Here is a 27800-nt window from a genome sequence, read left to right on the forward strand (position 1 = left end):
TATATACAAGCAAACTTGAAAAGGTGGTTGAAATGGCAGCAGTCAGACAGGTTTAGACAGAGGTCTCTATCTTTCTGCTACAAAACCCTTCTTTTTATTTATGCTTTCATGTTTGGAAAGCTAAAGGTTGCAGTTTTGCAAAATAACTTGTGTTTAAGTTGAATACAAGACTTCATCCTTGGCCTTCACACATTCACTCAGATTTCCTTGAATCCTTGCACTGACTACTAACAAACTGGTTAACTATGACGATCCTTGCTGGGGAAGACAAAGTCTTTTGATGCATGCTCATTTTATACCAAATTCTGGCACCCTAACCCCTTACCAATTAATATGTTTGTATGATCTTCCAGAACGTAGTTACTGTATATTAACTTTTCTTTGTCATGAAGTTTAGTTTACATTTAAATATTTTATAAATGCATTGAAGTTGGTCAAACTTTTGGAAAAAATAGAGATTTAAATTCATATTGCACTTTAGAAAATTTTACTTTTAAAAAATAAATGCAGATTATTAATATAATAAGGGTTTTGGGTAAGAAAATATGGAAGGAGTAATGTTTGTTCAGATGTGAACAAATCCTTTACAGACTCAGTGAGACAGCTGTAAGGGATTGAACTGGTTGTCTACTTAAGAACCAGGTAGAAAACTAGTATTATAATGGCTATAGTAATACTTCTTGGGAAACAGATCTGAAAAAGAGTGCCGTGTCTGTGTTTCTGCAGGTTGATAGATCTTATCTGTGCCAAATGAGCTCAACTGCTGTCCAAAAACCATTAAAAACTCATCAGTGAGCATCAGTGTTGTAGCGGCTGGCAGGTTTCTTCTCCACCATGACCACACAAACACACTGCTGAAAATAGTCCCAAATAAATCTGCAATGCCATCCTATTTGTTCGTCTTATCTGTGGGAAAAAAAAGGAGTTTTGACAAAATGGCACAGGCACTGTCGAGTTTGGCTTTTAGTATGAAAGGATATATGATTATAATTAATCTGAAAATAAACTTTATTTAAAGTCAGAAATCAATTACTTGAATTAAGCTTTATCTAGAGATCATAATGACAAGAAACAGTGGTTTTTACTCTTAAGACATGATTTTGCAGATTTTCACTGGACCACCAAGCCGAGTTTGGCAAGAGAAAGATTTAGAGCTTTATGTTAATAATAATGAATATGTAATCATAGCAGAGTTTCCTGTGCACATGGAATTATAAATGGTTTAAATGTGATTAATATAACTTGGAACCACTAAGGTGTCAAACAGATGGTCAAAAAAATAAATAAAAAAAATCAATGAATGAATTATCCACCATCAGTTTCCATTACAGTTAAACCTTCAGTGTTGCAGGATTGAACCTCAGCTAAGTTCAAGGTGTATAATAAATCTTCATGCCAGTTTTATCCATGCTGCAGCAAGGCTCTTTGGCAACCAGCCTGTCTGCCAATCCTTCGTTTCTACCACTCCAATGCAGACTGAAAGCCACAACTGTTTGATGGATTGCCCCAAAATTGTGTGGCTTTGGTGGTGGCATGGCTCATGAAAAACATTCAACATAGCAGCACAAAAAATAAAAATTTCTGACACCGTGGCAAAGAGCATTAAGACCAGCAAGGGCTCAATAACCAGCAAAAGAAATCAGCAAATCAGCAAATAATCATTTACACAAAAAATAACAAATCTTTTTGTTTTGTTATTTAACATAGAAGCCATAAATTATTTTCACTTCGTAGCACTTCAAATATGCATCCATGGTAATTAGGAAACAGGACCAAACCACTAGAGTACCATTTAAATGGACACAGGCAGAGCAGCACGTTGGTAAATGTAATGCATGTACAAAGATGGGGGTCAGTATGGCTCTCCGCTGGAAGTAATTAACAAGAAGAGATCTAAATTTGTGTATGACTCTAAAACAAGTTGGAGAAAACCATCTTTAAAGCTGAAACTGTGGCTCAACAGATAAGTTTCCAACTGCCCGCGATCGATCATGTGACTTTTGCAGGCTTCCGGTGAATGAAGTGGTGGCCAAACAAACCAAAGTGGCTAAAGTTGTACAGGAAGATACTGAGTATTTCTACAGTTACGCCAGTTCAAGCACAAGATACTTTTAAAAAAAAAGTTGATTTGTTTGATTGTATAGATATTTACTTCAGATTTAGGCTTTAAATTAGAGAAATAACCATCAGTTCAATTCTTGATATGTGTAACTTCATCACATGAAGATATGTGAAAGCACGTTGGAAAAAGACCTGTCTGCACAAATCCTGCAATGTTGCTGCTCATGTAGGAACATATTTTGGTGTTTTTATAGTTGTTTCACATTATCACCACCTTTGAAAAAGCCCAGTCTGCAGTCCTCTTCATGAAGATTGCTTGGACAGTCTGCCGATTAAAGTAAAAACATTAGTTTACGTTAAAACTAGCTCAGCTCACGTCATCGGTTTTTTGTTTAGCAACAGCAATCTTCACAAATAAAAGAAGAAAGCAGTTCCCCATGAGCTTTAATTCACCCACAACAGCAGAATCTAACCATGAAGAATCTAAACCAAGTGATTTACAACCTTAAAGTGGTCCCTGCAAACTTTGACATGCTTTGATTCAGCTCCTTGTAGTCCAAATGAAAGGCTCACAAGCTTCTTTAGTAAAACCATTGGCTTGGAACCCTGAAATAAACTTGATCAGTTTAATAATTTTAATAATTGGAACAATCAAAAACAGGACAAACATGATGAATTTTCTAGAGCATGTTTGCTACAGGAGTATCAGCTAAAGTTTTTTATTGTTTGGACATTTTTCCATATTGGGAGCCCAAAAATACCTTTTGGTGTATTTCTTTATGTATAAGCATCTTCATTATTTTTGTTGACGTATGCATTTCTTAAAATGATCCCGTCTTTATGGAAAACTTTTTAAAAAGGGAAATGTTTTCTTTTCATGTGGATGTAGCCTTAAATTTCTACACTGAGACCTAATCCTCTTAAATTCACCTAACTTCACATTTTCAGGTGTAAGAGACTAAAAGACTCATAAATAATTCATTTACCAGCTGCTGAAGAGGACCGAACATGCATGTTCAGTTGAGATGTTAACAGGAGTATAAATGCAATATCCTTTCTGCAACTCGTGTAAACACTAAAATTAGTCTAATTTAGAAGAAGGTAGCTGGAATTTCTAACACAGCGTTGGTGGAAGCAGATTTATTTGACCTCTCTGCAGCATGAAGATGAAGGCAGTCTGTGAATGATCAGTTGAAATAAAAAAATAAAATAAAAAGAAACTCAACTCTGAAACAAGCAAAAGAGTTTACAGTAATGCAGCACCTCTGACCAGCTTCCAGAACCTGAACCCAGAGCTGAGTGTCATAAGTTAACATACTGAACACAGAAGGAATTGACACTGAAGTATGTGACTGTGTAAAAGCAATAAACATGGCAGCAGGCTAATACAAAGCAATGTTTAAGCAGCTCATCATGATGCTGTCCTGGTCAACGTGAAGTCCAAAGCCTCACTTATTAAAGTTATAAGCAGATAAATTTGTGGCTTTTATTTAAATACTTCATGATTTCTTGAGAAAAAAATAAAAATGGACAGTTGGTAATGGCAGCTATACCTTTGACAATAAGATGATATTGTTTAAAAGAAATATACTTCTGTTTGAGCCCAACATCCTCTATTTTCCCTGACACAGGAAAAGGTAGTGTTGACATAAAACTGCATGGCAGCCTTCGTTAATCCCCCTTAATATGATATAAAACAAAAATCAACATGAGAGAGCACGTTAATCTACTGATATGTGTTTCTATGTAACACAAATATGAAAAGAATAATAAATTATGTCTACATTCAAGAATGGATAAACTTGTTATTTATGTAATCATGACTGAAAATCCAGTAGGACTCGTTTATATATTAAATCTTTGCCCAAAGTAACTGTCACAAACAGTTTTGTTTCCATGACGCTGGAAAAATCAATTAGTGTTAAAATTCATGTAAACACATTAGTCTGACTAAAACTGTACAAAGTCAAATTTATCAAAGTCAGACTAGATAAAGCGACTGGGATTCAAATTACTCCATTAATTAGACTCAAAGTAGCTCAGATGCCCTGCACATGCTCCACAGATCCCATCCCAAGTTCATACCCGGGAACAAGATGCTGCTACACAAAAGAAAAAGAGGCCAGTAACAACAGAAGAGATAACATCCATGTTTTTGTAAAAACAGTAAAGCACTTGGGAAATGTAACAGGCTGTGAAGTGGTCCAATTCATCTCTGGACGTGGTAATAAATGAACACTAGTGTGCTAGTATTGAACCAGCTAGTGTTGCACCAGCTAGTGTTTGCATTGAACCAGCTAGTGTTGCGCCAGCTAGTGTTGAACCAGCTAGGGTTGAACCAGCTAGGGTTGCGCCAGCTAGCATTGAATCAGCTAGCGATGCGCCAGCTAGCGTTGAGCCAGCTAGTGTTGCGCCAGCTAGTGTTGCGCCAGCTAACGTAGAGCCAGCTAGCGTTGAACCAGCTAGTGTTGTGCCAGCTAGCGTTAAATCAGCTAGTGTAGAGCCAGGTAGCGTTGAACCAGCTAGTGTTGCGCCAGCTAGCATTGAACCAACTAGTGTTGTGCCAGCTAGCATTGAACCAGCTAGTGTTGCACCAGCTAGCATTGAACCAGCTAGTGTTACGCCAGCTAGCGTTGAACCAGCTAGTGTTGCCCCAGCTAGCGTTGAACTAGCTAGTGTTGCGCCAGCTAGCATTGAACCAACTAGTGTTGTGCCAGCTAGCATTTAACCAGCTAGCATTGAACCAGCTAGCATTGAAACAGCTGGTGTTACGCCAGCTAGCGTTATACCAGCTAGTGTTGCCCCAGCTAGCGTTGAACCAGCTAGTGTTGCGCCAGCTAGTGTTAAAAAAGCTAGCGTCATGCCATCATACATACTTCAGTCACAGCCTTGATTCCTCTCCTGTGCATGTATACTGGAACAACAGTGGCCTAAATAATCAGCCAGGTTAAACTCCAAAAGCTGCATATTAATGCACGGACTGACCCACCTGATCAACTTTTCTGTCTTCCATTTGAGAATCACTGCTACATATGTAATAAATGCTTACTAGAAATTTAGCCACAGGCCTATGTCTTGTATTGCCAACTAAAATATATAAAGCATAACAAAAATCCGGTAAACTTGAAAATGTCCACTATACAGCAGCTGAGCTAACCTCGGAAATAAATGCTGGTTCAAGCCCCCAATTCTTAACCATTTTGTGAACATTAAACATTATTAAACTGACATGGGTGGACTCATTAGGTGGGAAAGGTTGTAAAAAGAGAATGAGCCATCTCTGTTCACACTAGCCATGTTTTCCTTGCTATTTTTTAATATGAAGAGGTCAAAATGTCTTCTTCTTGAGGTGGTTTTTGACTTGAAGTATATTAAGTGGAATAAAGACAGCTCCTGACCCTGATTACATGACACACAAACTGTTGCCGTCTGCTTCCACTAAACTCCAGTAATATTATATTCCCAATATTCCTGGAGTTTAAAGTCATTCCTGAAGAAGAGTTCTGTCCATTTTCCTCCTGGATGTCTACCTCAGCTGTTTTTTGTTCCCTCCATGAGATCGGTATCCACTTCTACTGAATTGCAGCCACATGTAAGCTTGTCTATATCGCCACCTTCTGGCAACACAATGCAGCTTAGTTTATTCTTTTCAAACTGGAACGGAAACGCATCTGATTTCATTTTATTTTTTGGGGATATTCGAATGATCATTTGCATCACTGCAGAATGAAAACAAGGCTAATCACAACGGCTCTGCTAAAGCAGACGAGAAAACACTTGTGTGCACTATGTAGAAACAAGCAATGTTCCAGTAACTTATACCAAATACAAGATGGCTTTAAATCACTGTACACCAGCTAGCTGTAAGTGCCTTAACAACTCATTTCAAGTCTTAATTTAATAAAAGACATGCATGCTCAGCATAAGGTAAATTCCACCTTAATCTTTAAGGTTTTTCCCTTACAAAATGAATTAAAGCTGACGGTGAAAACATACAAAAATCCTTCCAATCACCCATGTGATAAACTGCTTTTTACAGAGTTTTTACATTAGAGGCCAGCTCTGTCACAAACATTTTCCTTAGGAAAAATAAATGCAATGGAAAAAAAACCAGAGCAAAACAAAAGAAAGTCCTCCCTATATCAAAGTGCATTTGGACAGCACAAATCTCCTTCACTGCTTCCAGCAGTAGTCCAGCTTGGACGGTAGCTCAGAGGCAGCAGACTCTACGGGCTGGATTTTTTCAGACGCCTCCTGTACTGTGACATCACTTAGGTGGAGACGGCCAGATGGGCAGAGGATGAGCCTCCGTGTTGAAGACGTACTTGTCTGGACTGATCAGCTCCATGTCATCAGAGAAGAGCAGATACAAGTATTTCAGCGTCTCACCCAGGAAGAAACTCTCCATCTTGTCCCGGGGCCCGGGGTTGACAGGGTCACAGACGTTGTTAATGGATGTGTAGCCACCACCAGAGACCTGAAGAAGTGGAGACATTTAGTCAGGTAGTTAATACCCCTAATGGAAGGCAGAAAAATTAACCGTGATATGTTAAGCTTCCCCAAACCACCAGAAGTTATATGCATAAAAAAAATACTGGAGGCACTCGGAGAGCACAGACTTCCGCCAAGTCACTGTAATTCTTTTCTTTTTACATAGAATGTGGGCAATATGTTAGAGTTTGAGCTGAAGCTAATGGCAAAAATATCCCTATCCCCCCTAGCTTTGAAAAAATTCCTGGATCCAGGTGATGATCTGGATCACCCACCAAAATCTAATCACTTGTTCCTTATTCTCTTTGTAAGATTTACTGAAAATGTAATCAAAAATCCATACACAAAGTTTTTAGTTATGTTGCTAACAGACAGACAGACAAACCAACAGCACTGAATTCATGACCTCCGCCTCAGCAGAGGTAATAACTCAATCTTCCTACATGCACCAGCAGTGAGCAGACTTTGATATATTCTCATATTTTGTCAACTAAATTTAAAACTTTGGTTACGACAAGGCTGCTGTGTGGATTGCTGTACCTTTGTGTATTTATTGAAGCTCTGCAGTATGTCCCAGCCCCAGTCTCTGTACTTGCTGTCCTTGGTGAATCTGTACATGTAGAAAAGACTCTCCACAGTTTCTGGCCTCAGCAGGTTGTGTCTGTCTGCAGGCTGGAGGATAACAATCAGCATTTACTTTGACCTTAACCAGGCAGTCCCACAGAAACAGAAAATAACTTTAAGACAATTTATAATGAGAACACAATCAGTAAGCTACAATAGACATAAATAAAAATCAAGGAAAGGAGCAGACAGTCCATTTAAAGAAATGGTGAAATCAAAGCCTCATAAAACATTGTCAGTGATACGACTGCAGTTAGATGGACTCACTACAATGAAACATTAATGAATTCAAAAAAAGCTTCATCTGCTGGCTGTATGCGTTTGAAGGGAAGTGTAAATAAGGCTTCATTATCTCATGCAGCTCCCCGTCTCATCCTTGACTCAGTGTTTGATAAAGGAAGTTCTCAACCCGGTGTTACTTTTTCATTTGTCCATGTTTAAGTTATTGTTGAAGCATCCAATATTTGTTTTAATTAGGAAAAGTAGGAAAAAAAAAGGGTGCTTATGCAGCTGAGATAGTAACTGTGTTGTTGTATTTATAAGGCTATATTAAAATTTGTGGCCGGGACACGGAAATTTTCAACTTGTCATCTTGTTTGCAGAAAGTTTAGCAAGTGTTGCTTCTGTTCAATGGCAGAGGGATTGTTTAATTCTATCGGTGTGGTCATGAGTTTATGATGACTAAGTGAAGCAGCTGGTTTCTTCAATATTATACTGGCCACAGTGGATACTATTAGAAGGGTTAGGTCTAACGGAATTAGAAGGGTTAGGTCTGACAGTAGCAAGTCTTAATGAGGACATGCCAAGTAGCCACCTAGCATAACTCGAAGGAACACCTGGACGGCACTGGACAACATACTCTTGTTCGGAGTATTCTCCAGGTTATGACTCACAGTGCTGTCCAGGTCTTCGTTTTACAGCACTTTATATCCCAATGGCCGAGTTATGCTAGGTGGCTAGTTAGCATGTCCTCGTTCAGACTTACTACTGTCGGTTGTCCGGCTGATGTCGTGTTACCCTTTAATAGTTTCTGCTGAGGCCAGAATAGTATTGAAGATGACAGCTGCTTCACTGAGATTACTTCCAGGCAACTGAGCAGATATTAATACAGAATAAGTCTTTGCAAAACATCTGTCACGGTGTTCTCCAACTTCTTCCTCTTCGGCTTGTTTTGAAAATGAGCTCCTGTTTTTTTCTACGTGTATGTATAATAAACCATTTTAGAATAATTTTCAAAATAGCTTAATTGATTTTTTTAATTCAAATAATAATGTTGGACCTTTTTAAAAAATTATTTAATATTAAAATTTTTAACTATTTATTATTATAACTATTATTATTATTATTAAAATATATCTTTTGTATATGTAAAAAACAAAATGTATTGAAACTGTCTTAAGTACAATAATCTGAAATGTAATCACATCATTTTATCTGTCAGAAACAGAAACAGTGGAAAATCCCAAGTTAGATCACAAGACACTATTCTAACGATTAGATGGATGATAATTTATTGTTAGCGTGTATCATAAATTCTCCTTTGATAAGATTTTGATTTGATTCCATTTAGGATCCAGCGATCGATATGAGACGATATCACATGCTGATTTAACAAAAATCACTTCTATTAATATCAAACACAAAAAGCAACTAAAAACATCATTTGATCTCAAATAGATATTTAAATGAAAAATGTTTTTGTTCATTTTCTTTGAAAGACTACAACACATTCTGTATATTGAACGTCAAAAATGTTCACATCATTAGAACAAATCTGGAGGAATAAATTTCTATTTGTAGACATTAAAGCATTAAATTCTTAACATCTTGAAATGATTGCTGTATTGATATTTGAGCAATATGGTTAAGTTGGATCAATGATATTGGCTAGTTGATCACAGAATTGAGATGTTATCCCTCAAACATCTGATGTATGAATTTATTATGATTACAAATGTATTTTTTGACGTTATAATAATTTGGCCAGTGAGTTAAATAAAATTTGTTTATAGAGTTAGAAAAATCTCCTAAATTCTTCTCCTGTCATTCATGATGAGGGCTAAATGGAGTGACATCGAATCAGTAACATAATGACTTCCATATAACCGAGCAAAATACAAGTAGGAACTCTCGACAACCACCAGCTCATGTAACCCTGATGCAGTATGAACTTAATTTCTCCAAGTTTAAGTTCAACCAATTGTTGGTGTTATAATCTGCCAAGACAACTGTTTTCCTGGCATCTCATTACAACTCAATGACTGGTCACACTGGATCAAACAAAAACACTAAACCAGATAATGACTCAATTTCATTGGCCAGACATCTGGTGGGATGTGTGCTGCTGGTCTACATCTCGCCCATAAAGCCAGCTTGTTAACCAGCCAGGCATCCACAAAGTGCCTTTGTGCACATGTCCTTTAATGAAGACCCATTCTAAACGCACTGACATGGATTTAATTGGGCTGATTCATGGAGGTGTGTAGGGAAATGACCTGCTGGTGCACAGTACCAACTGCCGTGTACCATCCACAAACTGACAAGCTGGTTGAACATCCAAATGAGATCCAAAAGTCCATGACTCCTAAATTTGTCCATAAAGATAAACTTAATTGGGTTTTTGAAGAACTTCACAGGATTTTCTCCTCTTAGCTGCTTTTTGGCAGTAAAGTGTCCGAACTTCTGGATCTGCTAAAAGGAAACTGAGAGGAAGGTGCAAGGTGACATTTGAAGAAGACTCGGTGCATTCTGGATCAGAAAACAAAACCCTTATTTGGCTTTTCATTGGCGAATTTGCTCCGTGCAAGGTCATCTTGTCATCACACAGAGATTGTGATGGTCCCTATGTCGGCCTCAGAGTCTGATCTGAGGAATGAACCCAGTGAGAACCTTGTTATAACAACAAAAGCAGTCCATACTTGCTGTGTCAGTTTGGAAAAGCGGAATGAAAAGCAGAGCCTCAGCTATCTTTTCTTCTTTTTTGCAGCTGGTTGACGTTGCTCGTTTCTAGTTGGGTTCTGTCTGAGCTTTCACCCTGTGAACCACCACCAGAGACCACCAGGTTTGTCTAAATCTGGGTTTTTCTTCTTGGTTTGTTGGGGTGTTCTGGACTAGATTTTAAGATGTAAGTCTAAAGAAACCTGGATGTGTGTGGAGCCCCACAAAATTCTACAGCTAGCTAAGTTACCATACGGCCATACATAATCATCATCAGGTGCATGTTTTAAATTAATTTATGTGGTCCGAATTGGCCAAATTAGATAAATTAATTAGGCTTTCATAGGCCAACATGTGTTTCCTTAGTTTTTAAACATCAAACCTCCACAGCTGTGTCAAGCCAGATGTTGTCATTCTACTGATATTTTTATTCCTACTGTCAGTTATGAGACAGTAACTATGGATGGGAGTTCATGTTTGTGGAGAATGGCGTATGGGTGGGGTGTACATGTGCTTTGTATGTGTGCGATTGTGTGTGAAAGAGACTACAGTGTGGTGTGTTTTAATTGCAGTTATATACTCTAGTGTACACAAGCCGATAGGGGCCAGGCTCACATGGTTTTATTTAACACTGTTTTCTAGTGATAATTTATCTCACTGTCTTGAAAAAACAAACTGTTTTCTTGAGATAACAGATTATTCTAAGGCAGAGTTGCGAGGGGCCTGGAGCAGATTCTGGTCCATCAAAGAACCAACAGAGAGAGACAAACATTCAATCAGACTTGAAGTCACTCCTAGCAAGAATTTAGAGACTCAAATCAGCCAAACATGCATGTCTGTAGACTATGGGAGGAAGCTGGAAGAGAATCCACGCATACACGGGGAGAACACACAAACGCCACAGAAACCTATTTTTATGTTAATATATAAAAATAATATATGTTAAGTATGTACATTAATAAATTCTATTTGATTTTATTAAGTGTGTTTGTAGTCTACTAGGAGAATCATGGACCTCCTCCAAGCACTTCTTCACACTTTGGATACAGCAGTCTGGCTCTGAAGGAGCTCTGCAGGGCTGTTGGTGTTTGCAGGGGGAGGGGGAATGGGAGCTTAGCCATTAGGGCTGCAACGATGGGTCGACGTTGTCGACAATAGGCGACAATAAAAAAAGTTGACAATGAATTTGCCCGTCGACACTTGTCGGCAAAAAACAAAAAAAAAAAAACAAACAAACAAACAAACAAAACTAAACAAAACAAAAAAACTACAGAGTGAGACATCGTCTTCTTTTCTTATCTCTGCTGAATCAATAACTTCATGTTCAACTTACAAAACAAATTTAAATACATGTGAGATTTGTAAAGCAGACCTTGTGTACCCCGGAAGTACGTCTGCAATGCTTGAACATTTAAAGAGGAGGCACGTCGGACTTATAAAACAACTTCATGCAAGATTTCAAAGCTGAAAGTGAAATAAGATCCATTTATAATAATCATGAGATACATAATCCGATTGGTCGACTAGTCGTTTTTATAGTGACTATACGGTGACTAATCGACCATCAGAATAGTCATTAGTTGCAGCCCTATTAGCCATTATCTTCTTCTCTTGCAACACCTCAACTGGTGGATCCAAGGAGCATCCCAGTACAGAGCTGTTCTGTACTGGGATGCCTCAGTACAGCAACATCCCAAGATAACGATTAAAAAAATACTAATAGCCAATTACGGCCGCTCTTGGCGGCTGTACTGGTGTGTGAAGGCTTTTTAAATTTGGTGTTTTTAAATTGCAAAATTTGTTATTTTGTAAAGTACTTTGTGTTACTTTGTGCATGAAAAGCTCTTAATAAATAAAATTTGATTTGAGCTTCTGAAATGTTAAATCATTATTTGTGGAGTAATAATGGGAGGAGTGGAGGCTGGAGCAGAGCACGGCAGAAGACGGATACGTAGACGGAACGACAGTTTCGTTCGTCTTCTGCGTCGGTTACGCGCGTAATTTGGTCCATTTCAGGGAGCTTAGCTATCCATCGCTTGACGCAGAAGACGGAGCAATACCACCGGAAATCGTGGGGCCAATGCTGAGAAGAATAGCTGACATGTGACCAGCGAAAGAAACAAACCAGTGAAGAAGAAAAGAATCAGGAAGGAAACAAAAATGCAGAAGAAGAATAAAGACAAGCACAAGACAAGCATTTAGGGCGTGCTGGGCGGTTGGAAATAACTTCATAGCGATACATTACCGCTGCTAAACGGCGTCTGAAATGGATGATCGCAGGAGTAAACTCTGAACTTAGCACTGCCCACTAGTGGAGGAACTGACTTAATAACCATGACAACGCAAAAGATGCAAGGAAGTATGAGGATGGCGACGTATTAAAACGTTCGAAACAGATGTTGCTATTTACATACATAAGGGAGCATAAATGGGCCTTAGCAGATACTATGAAAAACCTAATAAAAAAATTAAATGAGCCCTGAGGAGGGTTAGGATAGTTATAGTCAATAGTCAGTACTCATACAACAAATGTAGGCTGGATGATTAAAATTATTCTAAGGAGAGTCACTAAAGCATCTACCATGTGTTCTCCCTGATTTGGGTTACTTTGCATGGTTTGAAATCAGAAACTGTTATAATTCATCTTGAAATTGCATAAAACATATATTTATGCTGGATATGAGTCAAAAAAAGCTGGAATCATAGCAACCACTATCTACAGCCAACAACCACTAACAGCTTCTACCGCTGCAATGATGACCTTCTCTAAGGCTCACCTTGACAACAACATCGTGGCCATCGCTGACCAGCAGGCTAAAGTGTGCGATCTCTGGACTTAACCCAGTCTCCATTTGTTTGTACATCTGGTGACATGTCTCCATCAGCTGCACAGCCAGATCCATGTGGTCCCCCGGGAGACCGTTGTGGACCCCCAGAGCCAAAGTTCCTGGCAAGAAGCAAACCAGGTGATCCTGGTTTAGAGACAGAAAGAGAGAGGGAATTGAGAAGAATAATGAAGGACAAAAGATAGCGTTGTCAGCTGGAGTGGGTTAGACTTACTGACTAAGAGGACGACTAGCTGTATGAATTAGCACGGCTACAGATTCAGCAAAAGCACAGAAGCAAATTGATCTTACAAGGCAGTCTTTGTCTGCTGAGGACTGAAAGTGGAAGCGTGTATTAGCAAAAGCCTCCGTGACTGTAGAGGCTCAAGCAGAAGCAAGAAGAACAGAACTTGTCAGTGATCATTTTGTTCACTGACTTAAAACTACCATCTTAGGGTTGAAGCGGTTGTGAGACAGCTCTCCAACGAAGGTCAACCTTCCGGGTCCCGTCTGTCTTACAAGGTGTTTTTTCACTCCCTCCACTGCCTGAAGGTAGTCCTCCAACAAACTGGACAAAACACACACAGAAGGAAAAGATGTAACAGTTAAAAACAGTGTTTCACCATTTTTCAATTGAAATATTTTAAATTGTAATATTTCAATTGAAAAATATCAAATTATTTATAAATTAAATATATTTTTAATTTAAATTTATAAATCAAAAAGACAGCTGATTAATCAGGCCAAGAGATCTAGGAAAAATACTTGGATTAATCAGAATTTTGTAAAATGTAATACCATCAAAACAGTTCACAGAAAGTTCCTGTGGTTTTAATCTTGTATTTTACAGAGAGGTAACACTGTCATTACTCGTCTTCTGTCTTGCCTCCCTGGATCCACTGTTTGAGCAGGTATTCGTAGTAGCTGTCTGCTCTGGCACCGAGCGTGTAGACTCCTTTGTGGGTGAACTGGCCGCTGTTGGTGTTGATGAACATGGGCACCAGGCCGTCGTGTTTGCCGGGCAGCTTGTGGACAAGCCTCATTACCTCATTCACAACCTCCTGCAAAAGAAGAAATGATTAAATCAATAAAAAGAAGAAAATTCTCATCAGGATGTGAAATCATGATGTTTGGGTGATATGTTTAAAACACAGCCATAAGCACATGGAAACAAAAGCACAATTCAAACCTTTGATGATGCAACATTAATCCAAAGGATGTGTCACACAGAGCTGCCTCAGAATATGATGGCCATTATTCCAGTTCGATAAACTGAAACTACGGTGGAGAGGAAACATAGTTTGTCTCATGCTAGCCACTGGCCACTTTACTAGGTACACCTTGCTGGTACAAGGTTGTACCCCTTTTCCCGTCACAACTGACTTCATTCTTGTAATCCCACAGCTGCTCTATTAGACTGAGATCTGGTGGCTGTGGAGGCTGTTGGAGTCCAGTGAACTCATTGTCATGTTCAAGAAAGCAGTTGAAAATGATCTGAGCTTTGTGACATGGTGCATTCTCCTGCTGAAGTAGCATCAGAAGATGCTCCACTGTGGTCATGAAGGGATGGACATGGTCAACAACAATACTCAGGTAGGCTGTGGTGGTTACATCATGCCACATTGGTACTAAGGAGCCCAGAACGGGCCAAGAAAATATCCTGACACCACAACATCTTCAGCAGCCTGGACCATTGATACAAGACAGGATGGATCCATGGCTCCATGTTGTTTATGCCAAATTCTGACCCAACTATCTGAATGTGCAGCTGAAATGGAGACTCATCAGACTGGGCAACTTTTTTCCATCTTCTATTGTCCAGTTTTGGGGAGTTTGTGAGAATTGTTGCTTCAGTTTTCTGTTCATAGCCGATACTGTGGTCTTTTGCTGCTGTAGCCCATCTGCTTCAAGGCTGGACGTGTTGTGTGTTTAGAGATGCTATTCTGCAGACCTTAATTTGAACCAGTGGTTCTTTGACTTCCTGTTGTCTTTCTATCACCTCCAACCTGTCTGCTCATTCTCCTCTGACATCAACAAGACAATGTGGTCCAGACAACTGCTGCTCACTGGATATTTTCTCTTCTCTGTAAACACTAGAGATGGTTGTGTGTGAAAATCCCAGTAAATCAGCAGTTTCTGAAATACTCAAACCAACAACCATGCCACGCTCAAAGCTTGTTAAATTCCATTTCTTCCTTATTCTGATACTCAATTTGAACTTTAGCAAGTCATATTGACCATGTCTACATGACTAAATGCACTAAGGTCCTGTCATGTGATTGGTTGATTAGATATTTGTGTTGACAAGTAGGTGACCCTAATAAATTTTCTGGTAAGTCTATAAATATTAAGATAAGCTACCTTCAATACTTTTAAAACCCATTAAAAAATTACATATAAAGCCCGTTTTAGAGTGGCAAAGCTCTCTTGGTGTCCAAACCTGATACTGTGGGTCCTGTGTGAGATGACTCAGCTCTCTGAATTCCAGCTGAATACTCGTAACTTCGGCAAGAGTGCTGTCCGATGTCCATCTCGGTGGGTGAGCTGTTCCTTTCCCAATGTTGACATCTGAGAATGGGATCTTTGAGGGTGTTTTGAAGGCTGGCATCAATCTGGACCCAAGGTCTTTCTTTATGTGAAAAGAAACTGAGTTATAGGGGTGACACTTTAACAGCTCAGTATTACTGAATCCATTTTTTTAAGTTAGCTGTTTTGCAGTATGAAGAAAGCAAGACTCACGGCTTTGTCTAAGAAAAGCTGGTCTCCTGTTAGATGGAAGCTGCTCAGCAGCCCTCCAAGGACACGAATGGTTGTTTCAAAAAGATTCACATCCACGTTCTTGTTGAAGGAGAGCTCTGTCTCTATCCATTCTTTTGCTTCTGCAAATTCTGGGTCGAGAGAAGTGAATTACAATCATATGAGAAAAGGATGAAGAAACAGATGACAAAAAAAAGTTAAATGATTCAGTAGCTGAGTAACAAACTAGAGAATCAGAAGGCTTTCTGGGGGAAAAAAAAGATCAATTAGCAGGTTACCTGGTCCCTTTTGTTTTTTTTCCTCTTCTCTTCCTCTGAACTTATTACAGTATGTTTAATTTAATTTTATTCTTCTTGTTTTGTCACCCCCCACAACCCAACTTACTGCTGTCTGATGCCAGCTCATAGCGGGACACTCTCTTTTTCATACAGAGTTTTGAGCTTTACCTGACCCATCACACTTTTGGCACAGCTCCTCCTGAAGCAACAAAAGGCTCAAACCTTTTTCATACATGCAGCTGCACTCTCCAGCAACTTCAAACATGCTTTGATGTGTTAAACTAGCATTGAGACCAAGCAAAATTTGGCCAAAATCTATATTTAATGGAAGAGAATTGGTTATATTGCAAAGTTATATAAGGTAAGAGCAGCCAAGCTTGCCACAGTTTGACTGCACTCAAGTACTGTTGGTATTTTCTTTAGTTTTACATCTCATAAGTAAATGTTGCCTGTTTGTATTTTAGATAAAGCCAAGAAACTAATGCAAACTAAAGCCAAGTTTTTACCTTCTTTAAGGCCCAGAATCCACATGGTATCCAAAGAGTCAATGAGTGTCAAACCCAGTCCAAACCATTCACCAAAAGACTTTGAAATGGGTTTCAGCTCATCATGACCCCAGGCGTAATCCTTATAGCCTTTCCAAGCGTGTCTGAAGGCATCACGTACCGCCTCCAGTCTGTCCACAGCTCCAGTTGGAACTAAGTGAAGATACACAAATGACAAAGATGTGTTTCTTTTAAGAAGAAATTTCAAGAATGTATGCCTCATTTTCCCACCGTTTTGCAGCAGATGAAAATGTCTGAGCAAAGTAAGTTTAAACTGAGGCCAACTCTTGCCCCCAACCGGAGACCAGAGTTAAGAATAAGCTCTGGCTAAAAACTCTGCGTGGCATCAGCTACAAACTTGTGTGACTATGTACAAATGCAATGTCCCTGTCAAATAATTCAAATAAGTACAAATTCATCCCAGTCTCTTTTTATTTTATTTTGTTACCTTTTTTTTACTGTATTTATTTTGCTTTTATATAACTGTAAATAAAAATTGACATTAGAGGGTCAAAAATCTGGTAATCATTCAAAAATGCTGACAGAACACAGACCATCACCTTTGAAAGAGAACACATTACCACTAGTTTTAGATTCTTGTACTTGCTTACAAGTAAATTTTAGGCCCTGATTATTGTTGATGAGTCTCTAAATGGTCTCGGCTCAGAATACACTCACTGGCCACTTTATTAGGTCCACAATGCCGGACCCTCTTTTGTCTTCAGAACTGCTTTGATCCATGGTGTAATAGATTCAACAAAGTGTTGGAAGAATTCCTGAAAGACTTTGCTCCATATTGACATGACAGCATCACATAATTGCTGCAGGTTTGTCAGCTGCATCCATGATGAGAATCTCCCGTTCCACCACATCCCACAGATGCTCTACTGGAGATCTGGTGACTGTGGAGGTCTTTGGAGTCCAGTGAACTGATCAGTTTGATGCTGATGCTCAACTTCAGCATGTCGTTATGACCATGTCTACTACTCTAAATGCATTGAGTTGTTGCCATGTGATTAGCTGATTAGCTATTTGTGTTAACAAGCAGTTCAATGGGTGCACCAAATATGGTGGCCGGTGACTGCCTTTTAGTGCACAATTTCTTCCATTTTTATTTCAATTTTAATGGCACAGCTATAAAAAAAATCATTCAAAATATATAATGCATGTTTACAAGTCCATTTGAGGGAGAACTTTTTTCAGTGGATAACAGCAATTATTGATGTTCTGTTCATTTTGCTAGTAAATAACCAAAAGTACTGTTAAAAAACAATAAGTCATGGCTCACCTTCCTGTGGGATTGAGGTTGCAGGGTTAGCTGGTGCAGCTTCTTTCTCATTGGCTGAGGGTGAAAGCTCTGTGGCCTGATCAGCTTCAATCATCGCTCCTCTCCAGCTGTGTGGTTAAATCAAAAATCAATTTAAATTATCCATTAAATTCACAGCCATAACATGGCACAATTGTAAGAGAAAAAAACAAAAAAAAAAACACACAGATCACCTGACAAGTTTCTTTTCTTTGTCCTCCTCTTCCTCTCCTGCTTCATCTTGAGCCACCTCTTGCCCCAGTCTTTCTCCAGCGATGGTGTCTGAAACATTTCCATCTTTTTGTAGGCTTGGCGGTCCTCTTTTGTTTACAAATGTTTTTCTCTAGAGTGAAACATATAAGGAACAAAATATTAAAGGGAAGAAATATTTAAAATCCTGTTTCAGAGTTTGGAGGTGGTAAGAAGTTTATTTAGAGGTAATTTCAACAGAATCAAATGTTCCATCCCTAACACCAAACCTTACAAAAAAACTCCACATTGTTTAGCTTTAATGGTGCATTTCTTGCTCCACCGGATGACCTCTCTCATCTTAGACCAGGAGGAAGGGGTGTCAGGGATTTTTCCAAAACAGAATTTCAACTTTTTATCTCTAAGACCTCATGACAGTTTTAAACTTTATATCTCAGTCCACATCAAATGAGCTTGGGTTTAAAGAAGACATGCTGCTTCTGGATCTTACTTATAGAAGGTTTGTTTGTTTATTTAAAAAACAGAGTTTTAGCTTAGAGTTGTTTGCAAGAATGGCAAACCAATGAGCATAAAATCAAAACATTGACAGCACCAGTGAACGCAGCTGTTGCTGCAGCGCCTGTAACTTTTGGGTATTAAAAACTTAATAAAGAGGGACCAAAATAAGAGCACAGACTGGAACGTCTTTGGTATAATGATCCAGGATGCTGGATTCACCACATAAGGCTTCAGACTTGACTTGGACTTGCAAAAGAGGACTTGTGGAACATCTCTGACTAAACCATTTAAGCTTATGAACTTGTATATTAACAGAGTCATCAATTTTCAGCCACCATTCCTTCCTGACTGTTGCTACGGCAATAGTGTAGGCTAAGTGGTTTTCTCCATGTTTGCTATTTGTCAGACGCTCCAGACTCCACACCTTTTATGTGAGTGCGCACTGATCAAGATGGGAGAACCCTGGGTTGAATTACAGAGTTGATGTCCAGCTTCGTAGTACCGCTTATCAGGAATGAAAATGTCTGGATAAGTCAACCAAGGTCCCAGAGAGATATCTTGGGTATGTTAATCCTGATTCATAGTGCAGGCCTCTGGTCTGTTGCTTCAGTTATAGGTGCAAACTATAGGACTAAACAAATGCCTTCTGGGGTTGGTGGCGGCTTGTAGTCTACAGTCGCTGCATGGCCCGGTCATGGGGGGCGGCTGCTCCTGGCCTGTCTTGCCTTGGGGGCCTCCTGGGGAAAGTGGCTGCCTAGTGCTGCTAGCAGCTCACCATCCAGAGGGAATTCAGTTACAAAACCACAAACTACATTACATTAAAGAGCATATGTGAAGGTTGTAAATCAATACAAAAGTTTTATTATGTAACATTAAATATTTGTAATGTAAATGTGAGGCATCTTTACTTAATATGCAAGCCTTATTCCGATTTATGTTATTAATTAATATGGTAGAACCAATTAAAATGCCAGAGGAAAAACAAATAGGTCACCTTGGTCAACAAGTTAGACCATGTTAACCAGGGTTCCCGACATCAATAAATCAAGTTATAAGTCTAACCTTAGTGGGAGGTTTAGCCAGAATTGGGATATTTGGTCCTTTGGGCTCTGCCACAGCATCAAGACCCACAGCTGGCCCCAGATGTGGCCCCACCACAGGAGCTGGAGCTTTAACTACAGCCGGATTTAAGATGGGCTTCAGGCCTGGAGGAATGACATTGGGCTCCATCCAGTCCTCCCTGTCAGATAACCCTACATACACACACAGGACAAGAAACAAGCCAGAACAACATTCACTCTACGCCACACAATAACAGCAAGTAGCCACTATCAAATTATGTCTCTAAAGTTGACTACAGACATAAGTTACAAACTAAAAGTGAAGGCTGCTGACAGCTGAATGTGTGTTTATGAGCTGAGCACTGACAGAGCATTGCTTACCTCTCCACTGCTCTGTGATGCTGGGATATGAGAGCAGTCCTAATATGAGCAGAAGAGCCAGCAGGAACAGGATAAGGCTTCGCTGGAGTCGAGACAGCTGCTTCCATTTCTGTGGGAAGAGAAACAAAATACTAACTACAGGCAAACATGTCTAACAGCTCCAAACTGCAATCACAGATGGCAAATTAGAGCTTCCTCCCAAAACATCTTTTGTAACCACTCTGTGCTTTCTTTAACAGAGAGGAAATGTAAAAGAGAAAAGTCTATTCGCTATTCTTACCGCATACAAAATCACCATCACTCTCCACTTGATGTGCTGCTGTGAGCACTAAGATGGAGCACAAATAAATCATCTTATAGCGGTGCCGGGGGAAAGGCTAAATCAGCATCTCTCAGGAGAAAAGACCTGTTCTAATTAACACCTGTGCGGCCCCATGAAACTATTGAACCATCTTATGTGAGTCATGGTGAACACAAGCAGGCTTTTCTAAGGGGGCATTTTCAGTTTACTTTTGACATAACAACTTAAAAACCCAAACATGAAAAGCCATAGCACATGATCTTCAGGTTAATACTGGTATTATTGCCATCTCTCTGTACTGTTTGTGTAGTTTTTTGCTATAGGTTTATGCAGGTATGTAATAAGTACAGGATGTGCTTCTTACCAATAGCTACTAAACCAATCAGCTTGGTAGCTATTTTTCTGGATGCATGTCCTCAGTGAAGGTGGAGGGTCTTCTCAAAGATCCACTCCCCCTTCATGAAGGTAATTCCCAAGGCTCTATACTTGGTACAACATTATTTGACATTTACATCAATAATATAAACTCTAATATTCACCTGTATGCCGATGATATTACTGTCTATACTTCTGGTTCCTCTCCCAGCTCTGGTCTGTCTGCACTGCAAATTAGCTGCAGTATTATTCAACATACTTTTTCAGACCATGACTTAACATTAAACACAAGCAAAATAAAATGTATGGTCTTCAACAGAACTCTCCCACAACTCGAGTGTCCCAGCAAAATACTTTCAGTGGGCTGCTCCAGATTAAGTTTGTCAACTCTTAAATGTTTCAGCATTTGGCTAGACTGCTCACTCTCATTTATAAAACCCTAGCTGGCAAAATAATATTGTACCTTAGTCATTACTCAGTTTCCATAACATCAGCCATACTTTCTGCTCAAGTAGCTGAATTAATCTGCTTTTCTCTAAAGTCTGCAAAACCTTCCTTCCATTTTTTTGTTTTTTTCTGCTGCATATGACTGGAATCATGTGCAGCAGAAACTCAAGCTCAGTTCTTTAACACCTCTTGCATTTTTAAAAACTGTGGTAGTGGAAACAGTCCATTGTACTATTAGCTACAGCTAGTTATGCATGTCAAATTAAAACCAGTTTTAAATTGGTATGATAATGTATTGTTCGATGTGTATGTATACTCTATCTGTCAACTCTTAACTGCTATACTTTTAGTGGCTCTTTTTTTTTTTTTTTTGATGTTTTGGTTTGTTATGCTGCCACTTACTAGGTTGTCATTTTAAATTAAAATTGTTCTTAATTAACTTATTTTGTTAAATAAAGGTTTATATATTAGATGAATGCAAACCTTGCTTAAGGCTATTCAAAAGGTCATTAAAATGTTTCCATCCCCATTGTTAACACAGTAGCCCATATGATGGTAAGTTGTCTAACCCGTTCTACAAGGACATAACAGCAAACCTCTGAACAAGTATGTGTCCTTCTTTTTAAACCCGGAGCAACGTGCACCAAACATCAGTATGAAGCTTGAAATGACTAAAAGGAAATGCTACTGGGAGACGTGGAGACGATTATATTTTGGAAAACAGAAGCGTAAACTGTCAGAAACTTGACTGAAAAATATCTAAGATACACGATACAAGTGTTAGAGAAATTTACATTCTGATCATTTTCATATACGTTTATGTTCATATATATTTAATACTAAGGTTAAGTTTAATTTGAGTAGTTCCAGAGTGATTGCTCAAGGCAAAGGTTAGTTCAGTCTACCTCTTGAAGGAAGAATAAGATGGACACCCTTGTACACCTGTTGTCCTACTGAGGCAATACATGACATAAAAGAGAACTGGGACTTAACACTTCTTTTTTCTGGTCGCATCTATAGTACTATGAAAAATTGCAAGCTACCCCTCATTTCTTACATTTCTTTCCAGAAAAGCTTTACAATGACCATATTGTAATTTCTCAAAGTAGCCTTTAGGAATAGTTCTCCGGGCTTCTTCAAATACTTTTGAAATATTTTCTTTGGATGTTGGCTGCCTTTAGTTCTGTTCTATGTCAAGATAATTCCACACTGCTTTAATATTATCCCAATAAAAGGGCCTTTGGGAATCACTTGGCGCCAAAAATACTATTTCATGCCAAACAATGTGTCATCTTTAGCATTTTCTTGTAGATGACACTAAAGAAATAAAATTTAAATTAGTTTCTTTTCTAAGTCTTAATTTGCAACTAATGTCCAAACAAAAACTTTAAAAGACCTTCATAAAACCTGTATAGCTACTGCTCAAGACCACTTGTAAAGATTGCAAGAAAATCTGGCTCCATTGAAGCAAATTATGAAGAAATGAAGGTTGGCTCAATAATTTTGGACAGTGCTGTAATTTATGTTGCAGAACCGAAGGAGAGTTTATTGCTTTATGACTTTCTTGACAGTTTCCAGACAATTTATTTCAGCTTCTCCATAAAGATGAAAGATGAACAGAAATGTTTACTCTGATTGTGGACTCAACAGGCCACAACAGCAAGCATCCAACTGGTTGGTTATGTAACTGAAAAGATCGATTACCTCCATCTTTATAAAAATGCATCAGTTTTTCTGACTGTTCCCTACTTAGATCTTCCCCTGTTGTGGAATAGCTCTGTCTTTAAAAAAATATCTTAGTGCTTTACATGTCCAATCACATCAGTGAGATAAAACTGAGGCAGTTTTTCTCACCATCTTTCATCTGATTCCAGAATATGCAACTGGGTGAAATTACATAGCAAGATCAGTGGCATCCTCAAAAACCACAACTTGTGCCAAAAGCCATTTGCAATGACTCACCATCACTTCAAGCCCGAGATCTTTCCAATTTGCCTCTCTACTCTACAACTACTACCCGATTAACTGCATCATAAAGCTTCAGCTTTTGTAAACTTTAATGGTTATGCTTTAATCCATTAAAGCATAAAATTGTTCAATCTTTTCTTGACATTTAAGCTATGACATTAGGATTTTCTAACTTTTATAGTTCTAAGGTTTTTAGCATTTAGTAAATCTTTAAAACACTGAAATGACTGAACGAACCCTGATTTGTGGGTGGAGCAGCAAAGTGCCCAAGTTGCATCATAACTGAAGGTGTGTGCAGGATCAGTGAGCTCCACAGTAACCACAACTTAAACATTCTAATACTGTGAACGGAAATCTGATTATTGGGCACACATGAATTTGTTGCGCATCCAAAGCAGAATCTGTCTGAGTGGCAATCCTCAGTCCTTCACAGCCATTATGTGCACACTGACCACTCACCCTCCAGCAGGACTGTCTTCGGTGTTTGCCGTTGTTGTAGGAGTGACTGTGTGGGTCGCTGAGTGTCAGAGCGATGAAGTCCTTTCTGGGAGGCGAATACATCCTCTGATTGGGTAGGATGGTCGTAGATCATAGAACCTGCACCAGGAAAAAAAAAGTTAAACTAAGACTATTTTTCTATTATGTGAAAAGCTGAATGGTCTATCAACAGAAAATTAAAATGTTTATCATCTCTTAAGATTGACTTTTACTGAAACTTCTTATTTTGTTCTGTAGTTGGTGTGTAGCCTAGTGTATTCTTGATTAACCCCTTTTATTACTTTAAAAATATACATTCATTGGTCATTTTTTATTTATTTTTTGGTACACCTGTGGGCTGCTCGGTTGTGCCAAAAATGATAATCAATGATTATTTGATTGAAATTAAGATTTGAGCCAGTGTGACATTTGAAGCGTTGTCTGTGGCCATACATATATGAAGCAACTTGACCACAGGTCTGTAGCGGTGACGAAACATTGGACGGTAGCCACATCCTTCACAACACCCTCACGACACTCATCATACAGGACAGGGAGAGACACTCCACTAACATGGAGACAAGACGGCAGTGATACCGTTTGTCCAAAGTGTTGATGAGTTTCTTAAATCTTGTCTTGTTCACTGTGTTAACTGAGCACTGGTCTTTGGTGAGAGAAAAAAAGTTATGTTTGTTTATAACATTTGTATTCTCTTCGTGTCTCTGGGAGCTAGTGGATTATTTAGTCGCGACTCTTCAGCCTGACATGAGAGGTGTTGGGAACTCACGTTGAATCAAACCAAAGCGGTTGGGGCTGTGTGAGGAGTCTGCAGCAGAGCGCTGCAATGCCAGTGGTGTTCAATTTGCAGCTGAAAACAGCACAAGAGTAAACTGAGAAGGAGCAAATAATTGGATCATTTAACGTTTATGATTGCTGAAAACCCAGACTGTAAGTGAGATTAAAATATGATTAATCGCCCGGCCCTAGTACACCTGTGCAGTTGCTTGTTAAGACAAATACATTATTAGCCAATCACATGCAACTCAATGCATTTAGTCATGTAGACATGATCACAACAACTTACTGAAGTTAAAACTGAGCAACAGAATGGGGAAGAAATGGGATTTAAGTGACTCTGAACACAGTGTGGTTGTTAGTGCAAAACAAGCTGGTCTTAGTATTTCAAAAACTGCAGATTAACTGGGATTCTCACACACAACCATCTCTAGGCTTTAAATAGAATGATCTGAAAAAAGAAAAGATCCAGTGAGCAGCAGCTGTCTGGACTAAAATGTCTTGTTGTCAGAGGAGAATGGGCAGAGTGGTTGGAGATGATACAAAGGCAACAGTCACTTAAACAGGCACTGGTTCCAACCAAAGTCTGCAGAATATCATCTCTGAACACACAACATGTCCAACCTTGAAGCAGATGGGCTACAGCAGCAGAAGACCACACTGGGTGTCTCCTGTCAGCTAAGAACAGGAAATTGAGGCTACAATTCACACAGACTCACCAGAACTAGACAATAGAAGATGGAAAAATGTTCCCTGGTCTGTTGAACATAACAATGAGTTCACTGTACTCCAGTGGCCTCTATAGTCACCAGGGGCCTCATTTATAAAGTTGGCATATGTACAAAAACGTACATGTTTTCCCCCACCTGTAGCTATTCAGAAAATTGATAGGTGGATTTAAAATGGCACAGATCCAGTGCGTAAAGACGCACAATGGCTTATCCGATACTGCTAAACAATATGGCACAAGACTCCTGAGTGAGTGGATTTTCAGAGACCAGCAAGACTTACTGCATGGCTCGTGAATTAGTTCCAACTGCCGTGTGCTGTGCTCTTGGACCTCTGTGATGCTTCGGGCTCAGCGTTACAGAGAAGAGGAACCACGCCGTGCCAGTCCCTCTGCAAGTGCTGACAACACTGGGTTTTCTGGCAACTGGCACCTTCCAGAGGGAACCGGCTGACAGGTCGGGGATATCTCAGCCAACCTTCACCCGTATTATGCCAGACGTGTTAGAAGGCATCATTGGTTTGTCACAACGTTACATTAACTTTCCTACACTGAGGGAGAACAGGCAAGTGAAACAATGCAATTTGCAGCAACATCGGGTTTCCCCAGTGTGATTGGCACCATTGACCACACTCATTTTGCAATAAGAGCACCAACTGAGAATGAAATAAAATGAAAAAAGAAAAAAACAACTTTAATTCCAGAGGGAATCTGAAAATTTAAAATAAAATCTGCTGTCATTATCCAAAGCATTTTCATTCTCTAAACGTCCAAATCATATGTGATTTAACATGTTGCGGCTCATTGGCCTCGGTCCACAATAACTGAGGCGCGTGAATTTAAGCTGTGTTTTGTCTGGTTTACATGACCATTTCTCGCTTATCTTCTCGTTCAGCACCATGGACAGTGGACTAGAAGTTCTTGCCAGCTGTGATTGTTTGCTTATGTCAGATTCTGGTTGTAATAACTTTATAAACGCTTGAAAAAACTATCTCAACAAACAATAACGCTTTCTACTCTGAACCGTGCCCTAATTAAACTCAAACACAGATGTGTATCCTAAAGAGGTATACGGGATAATGTTTATATGTATAACAGAATACAAATAAAAAGATGCCAAATTAATGAGTTATATTAATGAAAATTTCGACAACACCACCGGCTGCTCAGTATTGTGATTTTACATTTGTTCGTTTTCTGGCTATAATGTTCCTTCGAAAATCTGCTAAATAAAACAAAAATAACATTTTCCTGTGCACAAAAGCTAACGCTACAATTATGAATTAGAACAAAGTGTGTAAGCTAGAAAGGCTAATTAGCCGCAGCTCCTTCTAATGTGACTAATAACCGCTGCAATGATTCCCGTTTAAAGAAAATGTCAAGTCAAACCAGCTCCAGTTTCCTCCTCCTCACCTTTGTGCCTGGTTGGCTGCCTCACGGCGATGGTGCTTTCCTGAAACCCAAGCAGCTGTTAGCTGCGAGAGGCTAGCTTGCCTCCTGGACTCTTTTCCAAAAATAAAATGGACCGTGTTTGGCTGCCAGAAGCACAGACGTGTCACACAGTCGTCTGTCCGACTGTCACGCCAAACGACCAGGTGCTACATGAAATGTCAAACCAACTAAACTGAGAAAAAAAGGATAAAGTTAAAGAACAGCTAGCAAAGCGCAGATGCGGAAAGAGCTAGCAAGAGACTGCGCTGAGTCATGTGACATGTCACGTGGTCCGAGAGTTTACGCTTTAACTCTTTGAGACGTCGAGCATCTTTTAAAAAAAATGTTATTACATAGATTTTAATAACTGGTTAAATTTGTTAGCCTCCAGTTATTTCATTTTAAATGTCTCAAAATTTAAAGAAAGTTAAGTTCACACAATTTACTTTCGGGAGAATGATTTGTCATTTGTATACTTTTTTAGACTTTTACCTTTTTGGGAGAATTAATTAATTTAATTTTCATTCATAATGTGTTTTTCCCCCAAAATATGTATGCCTTACACAGATTTATTTAATTTCATTTTCCTATTTATATTTATATTTATATATTTACTTTAATCCACAGTTTAGAGACTGAGAATGCCCAAACATTAGTTCATGAAAGCAATTTTGAAAGCATGTTCAGTCATGAGAGCTCAGGAGTGCAGGTTTTAGGAGATTTTATAGTTTATTTTGGTGTCTTATGTTAATGTGTACAAGTTTGTTTGTTTTTTACAACACCCCCAACAACATCTACATGGACTTCAGTGGAACTGATCAAACTCTGATCTATGTACCTGCATCTAGCATCATCACTGAAAAAAAAAAGTACAAACTGAGCTCTAATTTGAGGGTATTCACATTTTACATTAGAAAGGGTTGGAAATATTGCTCAGTGACTTAATTAACATAATGAATAAAATGTTCATATTTAATATTTAGCGGACAAACTACCTGAATTCTCTTTGGTTTTACTCTTTTGTGATGCTTTACCAGGCATTTACTTCAGCTGTTTTCAGTCATTAGTAGTATTTATTTCTGCTTTAAGTTTTGTCTTCGGTGAGTAAAATGCAGCTGGATCAGGTTGTCAGGTTCGTTTTCCGACTAATGTTCTTCCATTGATTTTCTAAAGCTGATATGAGATTCACATTTTTCAGTGAATTAAATATCTTCTCCTTCAATTTGATTAACTTTAACTAGAACAGACATCTATTAACCCTTTAAATCAACCATTGGTGCTACGATATACCAAATAGTTACAGCT

At 38.9% G+C, this 27800-nt stretch overlaps 1 protein-coding gene across 2 annotated transcripts; it reads right to left on the reverse strand.

Moving 5' to 3' along the window:
• Positions 1 to 336: 336 nt before the first annotated feature.
• Positions 337 to 26760, reverse strand: man1b1a (mannosidase, alpha, class 1B, member 1a). Of its 2 annotated transcripts, none has more exons than XM_041969779.1 (14): positions 26478 to 26760; positions 23525 to 23662; positions 19975 to 20083; positions 19595 to 19785; positions 18019 to 18167; positions 17807 to 17913; positions 16480 to 16671; positions 15678 to 15826; positions 15379 to 15567; positions 13809 to 13999; positions 13386 to 13506; positions 12891 to 13085; positions 7093 to 7224; positions 337 to 6538 (listed from the first exon to the last, which is right to left on the reverse strand). In XM_041969779.1, exons 2-14 carry the CDS (start codon positions 23624 to 23626, stop codon positions 6329 to 6331), a joined length of 2037 nt encoding a protein of 678 aa, XP_041825713.1. In that variant the 5' UTR covers positions 23627 to 23662; positions 26478 to 26760; the 3' UTR covers positions 337 to 6328. The 2 variants fall into 2 exon arrangements, with proteins under 2 accessions (XP_041825713.1, XP_041825714.1); XM_041969780.1 differs by lacking the exon at positions 26478 to 26760 and adding an exon at positions 24330 to 24365.
• Positions 26761 to 27800: the final 1040 nt, after the last annotated feature.

The sequence above is a fragment of the Melanotaenia boesemani genome, chromosome 19, assembly GCF_017639745.1.
Source record: "Melanotaenia boesemani isolate fMelBoe1 chromosome 19, fMelBoe1.pri, whole genome shotgun sequence".
Lineage (NCBI taxonomy): Eukaryota > Metazoa > Chordata > Actinopteri > Atheriniformes > Melanotaeniidae > Melanotaenia > Melanotaenia boesemani.

Bases quoted from the DNA above. Each gene is read 5' to 3' on its own strand.
- man1b1a (XM_041969779.1), bottom strand. From the start codon at position 23,626: ATGTATTCGCCTCCCAGAAAGGACTTCATCGCTCTGACACTCAGCGAC. The intron at 20,084-23,524 runs GTGAGTGGTCAG...CTCTTCCCACAG, and splicing joins GAAGACAGTCCTGCTGGAGG to AAATGGAAGCAGCTGTCTCG. The intron at 15,827-16,479 runs GTAAAAACTTGG...CTCTCGACCCAG, and splicing joins GATTCTGGGCCTTAAAGAAG to AATTTGCAGAAGCAAAAGAA.